At 36.3% G+C, this 12,711-nt stretch overlaps 1 protein-coding gene across 2 annotated transcripts in view; it reads right to left on the reverse strand.

Annotated features, from left to right (window-relative positions):
- SYT1 (synaptotagmin 1) overlaps positions 1-12,711 on the reverse strand; it is a 328,980-nt gene that overhangs the window by 217,192 nt on the left and 99,077 nt on the right. The window contains exon 1 of one of the 2 annotated variants that reach the window (XM_087814523.1): positions 2,580-2,812. The exons of the other annotated variant lie outside the window; for it this stretch is intronic. Coding sequence (XP_087670649.1) covers positions 2,580-2,670 — 91 coding nt within the window. The 5' untranslated portion in view covers positions 2,671-2,812. Of the gene's footprint in view, positions 1-2,579; positions 2,813-12,711 lie in introns of those variants that run through there. 2 annotated transcript variants of the gene reach the window in all.

Genomic DNA, 12,711 nt, shown 5'->3' on the forward strand with positions numbered 1-12,711 from the left:
TATGAGGATGCAACCAGAATAAAAAAAGCCAACATCAATGAAAAGAATATAAGTCCTTAGAAAAGGGTTTGAAATCCAAATTATACCCTTTCTTTCTCCTTAAAAATCAACTTGCATGGCTACTTTCAGGAAAAAAAATCTCTTTAAATCATAGATCTGAATCCTAAAATCCAATAAAAAAATCGTGCACTCAGATGTTCCAGTTACATTTTTTATAAGTTCCAAATCCATTTTTCATAAGGCCTAAAATGGAAAGAAATCTGTCATTTGTAGAATGTCTTCATTCTAAAAATATTTTCTGGTATTTTAGCTTTTCACTATATTGTATGCTATACAATTTTATAAAAATCTCTGGATGAATAAGGGAAATGGAAAAGGAAATTCTTTTAAAAAACAGCACAATAAAATGTAAGTTACAAAACACCAATATGGTGTGAATAAATTATTTACAGTGGAAAGGAGTAAAATGTTGTTGTGTATGTAGGGTACTTTTAAAAAAAAATATCTCTCTTTCCCAATGGGTCTTGATATCTCACTGAAAAAAATGTGGAAATAATGAAACATGACATATTCTTTAAATAATACAAATGGAAAGGATTGGGGGAAAGAGACAAAATGTAAAGATTAGCTGGAGTCTTAAAATAACTAAGCAGAGGCATTGTGGCAGGCTGTCTTGGGGTAATCAAAATTAGATATTCTCACATATCAAGGAGATTATTAGTGGTCTTGGGAAGTTTCCCTGTTGTTCCATATCAACAATATACATTCTTTAAAGGGAATTCTGTCTGCCCTCTCAGGAAAAGAAAAACCAATCTGCAAGAACAGTGAGAAAGCTATTTGCAGGGCTCCTACCAATCTTCTATGAAGCCTCGTCTGGTCTCTTTTGCACAGCAAAAGAAACCAACAAAAATAAAAGACAACCTACTGAATAAGAGAACATATTCGCCAATGACACACCTGATAAGGGGTTAATATCCAAAATTCATTAAGAACTTTTGTAAAAATCAACACCCTCAAAACAGACAATCCAATTAAAAAATGGGCAGAGGACCTGAATAGACACTTCTCCAGAGAAGACATGCAGATGGCCAATAGACATATGAAAAAATGTTCAATGTCACTAATCATCAGAGGAATGCAAATCAAAACCACAATGAGATATCACCTCATACCTGTCAGAATGGCTCCATCAATAAATCAACAAACAACTGTCAGCGAGGATGTGGGGAAAAGGGAAAATTTGTGCCCTCTTGGTGGGAATGCAGACTGATGCAGCCACTGTGGAAAACAGTATGGAGTTACCTCAAAAAATTAAAAGTGAAACTGCCTTATGACCCAGGGATTCCACTTCTGGGAATATATCTGAAGAAGCCGAAACACTAATTCAAAAGAATATATGCGCCCCTATGTTCACTGCAGCATTGTTTATAATAGCCAAGATTTGGAAACAGCCCAAGTGCCCATTAGATGAGCGGATAAAAAAGCTGTGTTACATTTACACAATGGAATACACTCCACTGTAAAAAAGGAAACCTTATCTTTTGTGACAGAGTGAAAGGACTAGAGATTATTCTGCTAAGTGAAATAAGCCAGTCAAAGAAAGGCAAGTTCCATATGATTTCACTTATATGTGGATATTAATGAACAAAATAAGCAGACAAACAAAACAGAAACAGAGGGAGGAATACATGGAACGAACTGACAGCTGTTAGAGAGGAGGGGGTTGGGGGAGCTGGGTGAAGAAGGTAAAGGGATTAAGCAAAAAACAATTTATAGACACAGACCATGATTATAGAGAGAAAGGAAGTAGGGAGAGGTAGAAGGTAAAGGGGGGATAAATGGTGACAGAAGGAGACTTGACTTTGGGTAGGGAACACACAATACAATATACAGATGATGTATTATAGAATTGTACACCTGACACATATATAATTTTATTAACCAATGTCACCCCAATAGATTCAATAAAAATTTAAAAAATAAAAGGAGAAGAATAAAAATAACATGTAAAATCCAGGGAATACTAGAAAATTACAGGCAAAGAAAGAAATGAAAAGTTTTATAAGATGTGAATATGTGTGGATCCTTGAGCCCCAAGAAAATCCTGTAGTTTCAAGGAAAAGGAGATGGAAGGAGCTTATTAAACGAAGAAAGGTGATACATAAACTGGTATAATAACAAAATGAACTCTTTTTGAGGACTAAAATGTTAGATAAAACGCCTCAATAACTGACATGCTGTAGGATTGCCTTCCAATTGTCAACCAAAAGTTTTGAAGATTTTAAAAAATAACATCTCTTAGGTTTTCTAATGGAAATTAATGAAAACATAAGATGTACTTTATAGAAAAAGCATGACTAGTTAACTTAGCTATTAAATATCTAATCATTAATGATAAATTACTCATTTAGGTGGAAATGGTACATAATCATGGCTATTTGTAAACCATTTCTTCTGTATACAGTTTAAAAAAACCTTCAGTCCATACTGCTTGAAAATAGCTGGTACTGTGATGATTTATAATATTTATTTTTTTGAGTGGATTATATCTCCAATAAAGGTGTTGGAGCCTTGCAAACCTGTATAACAAGATGTAGTGTGCCCACTTAATATCTGGTTACTCCAAAGAAGTCCAGCACAGAAGGGATATTTGAGAATTGGGACGGTCATTCTGTAAAATATCAGACTGTAATCACTCCAAGGTACATCCAACTTCACAAGTGCCTGATGGAGGTGGGAACTTGATCATACTCTCAGGCTGCCTAGAAAAATGGTCGGGATAAATTGAAATGCAGGTAGGTAGGTGAAGTGTAAATGAAATGGCATTTAATTTCATTTTAACATTCCCTCAGCACCTAGTTATTTTTCGTTCTAATAGGTGACTCTTTTAAGTATTGCTGATTGACAGTTGGGAGCACAGGTAATTAGAAATTCACAGAATCTGGAAATGATGTCACTCCTGTGTATAACTAGCACTCTTAAAGATCAGTAGCTACTGACCTAAATGTCAGTTCACAGTGAAGAGGACCTGGCTCTCGATACCTCCTTTTGCTAGGTGACGTTTTAGTTTGTCAGTGAAGATGTTCTTGCTGTAAGAACAGAACTCATGCAGTTTTATGTCGGGAAAGAAGAAAAATTCTGAGATATGAGAGTTTCTAGAGAAAATGTTCAACCTTTAATAGTCCAATGAGATGTATTCAATTTCTAGAGTATTAGGAGTTCCCCAGTGAATCTAAAATAGAGTGTGCATGTTAAGAAAGATGACTTTTGGAACCATTGGGGTGCACATTAAATTTCTACTCCTATACTTCTAGTCCTAGATGTAGAGTATAATTATTTTACTGGGGAAAGATAGAGTTTAAAAGCCTACCTTGACCAATTTGAATATCCTGAATACTGAATATCATTTCTTAGGAAAAATTTAGAATAAATAATAAGTTGTGTCTGTAGAACTAGAAGACACATTCATGATAATCATCTGGTGGCGACAACAGCAATGTAGTGCTCAAAGTAATCTCAGCTCATTGTAATCTCTCTAAATACTGGGGTGACTTGCTGATGGTCACACGGCCAGAAAGTGGTGATGTGGAATTCAAACCCAGAGTTCTCCTGCCAGATATCAGCCCATTTACTTAATGCATCACTTAGTTCAGCCCTTGAAAGGTTAAATGAGTAAACTAATGTTACATAAGTAGTGACGGTGTAAATTCCATTTGAAACTTGACTGTCGTTAAGTGACTTACTTCATATACCTCCATAGAGTTACGTAGGTAAATTATGATATTATAATCTAAAAATTTTAGATAGCATTGTAAAGAAAGAGAAAACACAAATGAATTTTGGACTAACAACCAAGACCCCTGTGAGTTTTCTACCATTTGAATATCATATTAATAATAATTAAGATGGCTTTCTCCTATTCATGAATTAAATAATAATTTATTGACTATTTTATAGCAACATAACCACTGTATGGGAAAAATACTGGTCCATGTAGGCAACACTGCAGGATGTCTCCTGACCCTGGGAGGTTTGTTGCTTCTGATATTTTAGGAAGGTGGCTAGAAAAATGGTGGCTGGCAGAGAGTGCTATTTAGTCCTGCTGTGAGCTGCTGAGAGCATACACACACTTGAATGAAATTGTAATTTGTGGACTGTGCTTGTGATTCTTATGAGATTTTAAAAATAAATTTTTTTTCTATAATTATGCCCAGCAGGCACAGAACTTACCACCTTAGTGCTTGCTCAAAAACTTTAGTGAGCATTGAATGACTCTTGAGTACAGCCCAGAAAACAAAGAGAAGGTACAGATCTCAGCTGAACGTTATATGCTCACCCATGGAACAAAAAATATTTGTGAAATGAACGTGAAGGAAGATCTATATGGTCAGATGAGAAGAGAGGCTGTGGCAGAACATTGTTTATGTTCCTCTTCTAAAAGAGAGCCCGAGCCACATGGGTCCATTAGCCAAGAGCAGGGTTTCTTATCCTTGGCACAGCTGACATTGCAGGGCAAATAATTCTTTGTTGGGAGGCTATTCTGTGCAGTATAGGATGTTTAGCAGTATTGCTAGATGACAGACTGTGGGACGTCTTCCTGCCAGGTGTGGCAACCAGAAATGTTTCCACATATTGCCAAAAATTCCCTGGAGGAAGATCACCCTTAGTTTTTAACCACTGACCAAGACGAACAGATTTTTGTTTTTACCAACGCATTAATATTATTATTATTATTTATAATAACCATCCTAACAAATGTGATATCTCGTGGTTTTGATTTGTATTTCCCTTTACTGATGTTGAGCACCTGTGTATATATCTGTTGGCCCTTTGTATGTCTTCTGCTCAGGTTCTTTGCTCATTTTTATTTTATTTTTAATTTTTATATATTTTTTATTTTTCACTTACAGTTGACATTCAATATTATTTTATATTAGTTTCAGGCGTACAGCATAGTGGTCAGACAATTACATAATTTACAAAGTGATCCCCCTGATAATTCTATTTCCCACCTACCTGGTACCATACATAGTTATTACAATATTATTGAGTGTATTCACTATGCTGTATTGTATTCCTGTGACTCTTTTGTAACTACCAAATTGTACTTCTTAAACCCTTCACCTTTTTACCCAGTCCCCTAACTCCTCTAACTCCCCATCATCTGGTAACTGTCAGTTTGTTCTCTATCTATGAGTTGAACAGTTCCTTTTTACAGAATACAAATACTTCCCATCTGTCTAATTCAGCATGTACACTAATAACTGGTATACTCTGTACAGCACCATTCACTGAAGGAAGAGAGAGGTATAAGCTACAAATACTGTATCATGTAAGCTAGTCTAATTCATTCAGATGAAATGTGTATGCTCTGCAGACAAAGATTTTTGCCTGGTTTGAATTCCTAATGCCCAGAATAGTGACTTGCATATAATTGATGCAAAATAACTACCTGCTATAACTCAGGCAAAGGATGTGTGATTAACTATTGCCTAGATTCCTATCTTAACAAATATAATACATTTGGTTCTTATTCTGAACGATTAAAGACCAATGTAAACCAGAAATGGACCTACATCAATTGAAGCTGTGGCAATATTGTTATCATAGAAAATACTCAAATTTTTTATACACATTCAAAAGTGTAAGGTGATTACAAATGGAAAAATAGAACTGATTTCTAACACAAGTAATGCGTGATTTTTAATGCCATACTAAAGGCAGTCTAAATATGGTAATATGATACACTTTTCTTTTGGGTATTAGATTTAAAAAATATTTTTGGCAGAAATGCTAAAAAAGGGTAAACATTTATTTTAACTGTAGTTCAGACCTTCGCTATCAGTCAATTAAAAACTATTGCTCTAATACGTATTGGCCCAAGAAATATTGGCCTATAAATATTGTGTTGGCCCAAGAAATAAAGTCCTAGAACCAAATGACGTATAATATGAACCTATCTGTATGTGTTACCTGTCTGTTGTCTGTCACCATATAATCCAACATACGTATGTATTTATTACTCTTAGGCATTATGCAATAAACTCCCCAATATGCATTATGCTATTTTCACAGTCCAGGATGCATGTTCTCATATTAGGTCTTTCAACTTGTTCACCTAGTGAACTACTCAAATAGGGCTTATGGATGAACTTTCAGGAAATACCTAAGTTGTGAACTGGGACAAACTAGTAAACAAGAGAGAGAAGGAATGTTCAGGAGAAAAACTGTAACTACAAAGTTAATCACAGAAAAGGAGTTCGAAGAAGAAACCAATCAATAGTGCCAAACATCACAGTGAGCTTAAGGAGAATGGAGACCATAAGAGACTCGTGGTACTGGCGTTCAGAGGTCACTAGGAATTTTTACGAGAACAGATTTTATGAACTGGAAGCCAGATTACAAGAGCTTGACGACACAGTAAACAGAAGCTGTGATTTTAAAATAGTGACTTTCAGAATTTTTCATTAAAAATGTAATAGCTCAAAGTTAGAAGATGAAAGAGGCTATCTTTAGGATGTGAGAGAACTAACCATGTGTACAGACAGAGAAGTTGGTAGAAGAGAGAATGATTGAAAAAACTGTAAGCTCCAAAGGGGGTGATTTACGGAGCACAGCTCCAGAGGAAAAAGGCAAGAGTGTGTGTGTGTGTTTACGAGTGAGGTGGGGGTAAGGGGAGGTGGGGGACAAGAGGAGATGGGGGTGGGGTGTAGGATTAGCCTAGAGGAAGAAGAAGAGTGAAGAAGATGTCATGGGGAAGAGAGGATAGAGTTGGTAGGAACGCTAATTCGATGCCCTTGCTCTTCACGAAAAGTAAAAACCAAGGTCATCAGCTAAAAGAGAAGGTATTGAGGGGTCAGTTCTAGAAGTCTGGAGCCTAGAGAAGGACATACTGCTGAGTGGCAGTGAAAACCCATTGAGTAACATGAAGGGAACCTACAGTGGTTCTAGTCGCATGAGCTGGCCTTCTACACCTAGTGGCTTGGGAATGGAAAATGACAAATCAGATTGTGATGTCTTAGGAACTGTTTAAGTAGAAATATTAAAAACCTAGGAAGATATAGGTCAATAGGGAGACCAGTGAGCACCCCAGAAGAAAAATAAAGACAGAGAAGATTGTATTGAGCAGGAATTAGCATATAGACTATATAGTCATACTCCAAGAAATAATGTGATGTGCATTCAATCATTGCTATGTTGTCAGTACTTCACTTTCTTCTAAATGACCCATAAAGATAAATCTCTGAAATTGCTTCCCACTGTAAACTTCCATTGTATGGGTTATTTTGTTTTGTATTTTTAATTAGTCCAAGAGCAAAACAACCATAAATACTAAAGCTTCAAAATACTCCACTTGTTCAGGTTTGTCTGGTATTATAGTTCTGCTTATTTCTGTAGTGGCATCTGCCATCTATATAATTTAAATTTGAATTCAGAATAAGGAAGTGAAATAAGGAAAGAGGAATTCTTATCTTAAATCTTGTAATCTGGCTTTTTCTATGAAAGCTTTTATTGTTTAATATTATTTAAACAATTAACATTAATATTTTCAGACAGAAATGATTTAATTATCTTAAGAAGCACAATGGCAGACGTGCAAAATGGCATAATGTCTGTGGAGAGGAATTTGGTAATATCCGCCAAAAGCACACATCTTGGGTAACCCTTGCCTCTGCAATCCCACTTCTAGGAATTTCCCCTAAAGATACACCTTCAAAAATACAAAACAATATACACAAATTAATCATTGTGGCATAATATTAAAAAAAAACAACCCTAAATGACAAATTAGAGGGTATTAGTTGAGTAAATAGCGTTGACTTTGACTTAGAGGTAAAAGTTTGAATGCCTTGTTAAAAAGAAAACCCAAGATGAGTATATTTTGGTTTCTAAATACAATTACTCATAGAAAAAAATACACAGGTCTTGTTTCTAAGTCTGGGACAGGGAAAGTGCAAGAAAGAGCACCTTATCGGGTAAGAAAGTAAGTACATCCCAAAATCTTTTGGGATATGTTAGAAAGCGCAGGAGCTGGTTTTCAGGGGCTCCCACTGGCGAAATTTGAGACCATGTGAGCATGAAAAAGATAAATAATGGTAATAGATTATAAAACATTGAATAACAAAAGGAATCCACAAGCCCAGGGTGATACTGTTAGAGAAAAGGAACAGAACCTTCTTTACAGGTGAAGTAATCATAAAAATGAGAAGAGCACCTTTTCTGCAATAGCCAATAAAATAAGTGATTTGGGCAAGAATCCATAGATCCTAAAACCATTATGTTAAAAGGTATTTGAGAGGGGAAAAGAAGGTATTTGAGGAATATGATATAAATTGTAAAGATAGAAGTGTACCTTTACAATGTAGCTATCAAGGAAATATTTGGATAATTGGGGAAATTTAAATTTAGACATTATACTTGATAATATTGCACCAATATTCAATTTGGGGGTGGGTGATATTGGTATTATGGTTACCTGGAGAGCATTCTTGTTCTTACTCCTAACAAATATACTGACGTTCTGAGAGGTGAAGTACCTACTAATTTTCATATAGTTCAGCTAAAAAAAAGTATACAGATATATAGTCAAAGCAAATGTAGCAAAAAGTTACCATTTGGTATAAGCAAATGGGATATATGTGTCCACTGCACTATTCTAGTCAATAATTTTTGTAATTAAAATATTTTTCCAAATGTAAAGTTTAAAAAATATAAAAATAACAACAATGAAACACCTAAATATGCATTTCATGGAGTAGATTGTAGAGCGGCAGAGTTTAGTGAAAAAAGTCAGCAGTAATTTATTATTGATAAATAGTATGGAGTATTTAATTGCATGAGTTCAGATCAAACGCAGTAACCCATGCATTCCTGTTTAGGTCATCGTCAGTTTGGCGGCTCAGGCTGGGCAGCATTAGATCTCTTGCTCTCGCAGTCCTGAAAATCCGTAGACAGTGTTATCATTTGCATCAGTATCAGCTTCTTTTCCAAATCAATTCTACAGTTTCTGAACTGGATTTAAGCATTCTAAGGACAGTGTGTGAGCATAATCAAATGACAAATGGCTCCCATCATTTTCAAATAGAAATGATTCTTGATAACTACATCAATTTAACATAGTTGACTGTGGTGACACTACCCCTCTAGGTCTGAAGAAAGATTGTTAGGTATTAATGGATATTTTCTAGGATGATTTGGATATGTTTATGCCTCATGGTAAAGGGCTAAACCAAAAGGCCTTCACAGGTTTTTCATGGGCAAGTCTGGTTAGCGATCCCACACACAAATGGTGGTAAAGATGATGGGATTGTCTCTGCTCTTGCCTGTGCTTCATGGAAAAACAAAGTAGCTACTCCATGCAGTTAATTTACCATGGGGATTCAAATAACGCATTTTCCTGGCAATGGAGAACTTCATCGCCAAAGGTTCGAATGTCTAAAGTGTGATGTCTCTAAAAATTGATATCAAATATATTTTTAAAGGGATGTGCCATAAATTTGAAAGCTGTGCTTTTATAAAATTTTGAGAAGGGTTCCTTCTAAAGGCATCTTGATTTATCCTACTTTGTCAGCAGCCAAATTAAAGTATCCCAGCTAAATTTACCCATGTGAGCTTAAAAACAAACCGACACAAAATACAAGTCAAGTCAAAGTATGTACGACATTATTGCTATACTGATGAGCATACTGTGAAGGGTAAAAGCCACAGCACCAATAAAATCACAGCAGAAAATATCCATTACTCTCCTATGATCAACCAGGCCTATGTCGCAGATGTTATTTTCCACTGTGTTTCTATTAGGTCTAAAATTGAATACAGTGTAAGGCCTATTATTTCATGGTTCCTTATTGTATTAATTTCGATAGAAGACAGGCTAAATCATGTTTCCCAGAGCATAACACACATAGAAAACAAGCTAGATGTAATAACTCCATTAGCTTAGAAGTGGACAGCAAATCAAACCCCTCCTATGTGATTTTTGAAGGTACAGGGAAATGGTTTTCATAGAAGCTTGCTGAAGCTTAGATGGCTAGTCATCATAAAATAAAATAGATTCTTAAAGAGCAATAGGAAGTACCTGTAAAAGGAGCCAAACTAACCACTGGATGGCATTGTGGCTACATTAGAATGTGCTGGCAAGATCAAGTCTTTGTCTCTAAAAAGTACCACATCCTTAGCAAGCTCTAATAGTATGATGCCAAGTCCTGCTCCTAATTATAAAGTGTTGAAGGAATATAATGTTTCCACATCCCAAAGTGACTTGGCAATACCATTCCGAAGGACTGAAAAAGATTAAATTATGCCACCTCCTGTATTGTCTACAGTTCCCTGGAGCTTCTCTCTCAAATCATTGTTTCCTTAATCGTTATTGGTAACCCCCATATCCTTTGTCCCACCTAGATTGCCCTTCGTTCCAGGTCACTTACACTTTGGCCCATTCTGTCATTAGTGTATCATGCATTGTACGTTATTGACTCCCTGCATTTTATTGGACCTTGTGATAAAGCCTCAAATCTTTGGCCTAAACTCTTTTTACCTTTTATGACCTAAAACCTAATTTCACCCTGATGCCTCCTAGCCTCTTATTTTCCTATAAGGTCCAGAGAATAGGTCAGTAGTTGTTCTTCAATGCTGCTTTCAGACGACTAACCACCAGCACTTGCCTAAACCACTTACTCATTCTACTTAATTCTTCATCAGTGCCACCAGCAATGTCTAGGAAGGATGTCAGTCTTCCTTCACTAGCTCGGATTGTATTCTGCCAACATTCTTAGAGGTATCCTTAGTCATTTCAACATCCATGGATGACCCTCTGCCATTTAGCCCTCAACACTCCTTTCTTTCTTCCATTCTAATAATTTTCATAATTATAGTTTGGATTTCATCTCTGGGCATTGCTCCACTTTCTATGTCATATATTGCAAAATTTCTCTCTTTCACTATAGCCTCCCATCTTTTTCTTTTCCCCATAAATCTGTCCATTATTTCCTCACTTTCTACCCCTTTTAGTCTGTGACACAGATACCAGTTTTATTTTTCCAGCTAATGACCGTGAGCCCTGCAACATCTATTTAATAATATACTATTTCCATAGAATGTCATATCCACTTAAATCTACTGTGCTTGCTAATCTTAAACACCTTACAATGTCTGGCTCTTCCTTGCCTCCTAAATATTTGTGAAAAGGTCTCAGATCATTCCGACTGTGTTCATTAAAAATTCACGTCAGTGTTAAGTGGGTCCTCATTGATGCTTGGAAATGATTTAGTTATTTCTTCTGGATGTTCTGTCAGGCTCTTTCCTCTTGCCTGATTTACATTCCTCTTGTGAGCCTATCTCAGATGCTGTCGCCTTTCTGAATTACTTCCTCGTCATTTCAACCATCTGGGCTCTTTCTTCTTTGAACCCCATGCATGTTATCTCTCCTTCTGGACAAGAACATTTATTTTTACTTCTCATATTCCTACCAAGCATGGGAAATTTCCATTGCATTTCCTAAAGGGAAAAATAAAGTACAGGGAGTGACAGTTCCATTTTTTGGCTCCCTTCCTCCATCCACCCTCCCCAAGGGAGGAATGCCTGGTCTGACTGAGGAATCTGAGTGAAGGAATTGTGTGTGTTTGGCCCAGGGTATCCGAAGTCCTTACTACCCACCTGTCTGCCCACAGAGAGGGTGCATCCTATTGGAGGTACAGTGAATTTACAAGGCTACACTGCACTTTCCAGGGTGCACTGCAGACTTGAATTGTACGCTCAATGCAAGGAACAAAACTGAGGCCACAATTTAAGCTCTATAATGCAATACTTTAGATGCCCCTTATCCATGGTTTTCGTTTCTGTGGTTTCAGTTACCCATGGTCAACTGTGGTCCAAAAATATTAAACGGAGAATTAAGGAATAAATAATCATAAGTTTTAAACTGGGTGCTGTTCTGAATGACATGTTGAAATCTTGTGTCACGCCACTTCTTCCCACCCTTTGTCCACCCTTTGTCTCCCTGCTGTGTACACTCCGGCCCATCTGTCAATTAGAAGTGTCTCAGTTATCAGGTCAGCTGTCACAGTATCACAGTGCTTGTGTTCAGGTAACCATTATTTTACTTAATTACCCAAAAGCACAACAGTAGTGTTGTTGGCAATTTGGATATGCCAAAGAGAAGCCATAAAGTGCTTCTTTTTAGTTAAAGGGTAAGTACAGTACAATGTTCTGAGAGAGAGTAATTCACACAACTTTATTATAGAATATCATAATAGCTCTATTTTATTTTTGTTGTTAATCTCTTACTGTGCCTAACTTATATATTAAACTTCGTCATAGGTATGTATATATAGAAAAAAACATAGTATAGATAGGGTTTGGTACTATCCATATTTTCAGGCATCTACTGGGGAGTCTTGGGATGTATCCCCCCAAGAATAAGGGGGGGACAGCTGTAATATGCTCCAAAGAGCTATTTTGATTTGCATCAGCTTGATTCCTCCATCTAACTTTCATATGTTTTTTTTGGACTTTGGAACAAAAAGATAGGAATGCTATTAATCAGTCTGCTAAAATCCCATGATTTTGTATGCCTTTCATGACACATTACTTTATTCCTTGAGCATCTCTCTTTTTAGATGCAAAACTCCTTTTTGAGGTCAGGAAATTTTACTGATCTGTACTATATGTAGTAGCATCTTAACACACATTCATTGACTTGAACCATGTTGC

This window comes from Miniopterus natalensis, chromosome 2 (assembly GCF_054644295.1).
Source record: "Miniopterus natalensis isolate mMinNat1 chromosome 2, mMinNat1.hap1, whole genome shotgun sequence".
NCBI classification, from domain to species: Eukaryota; Metazoa; Chordata; class Mammalia; order Chiroptera; family Miniopteridae; genus Miniopterus; species Miniopterus natalensis.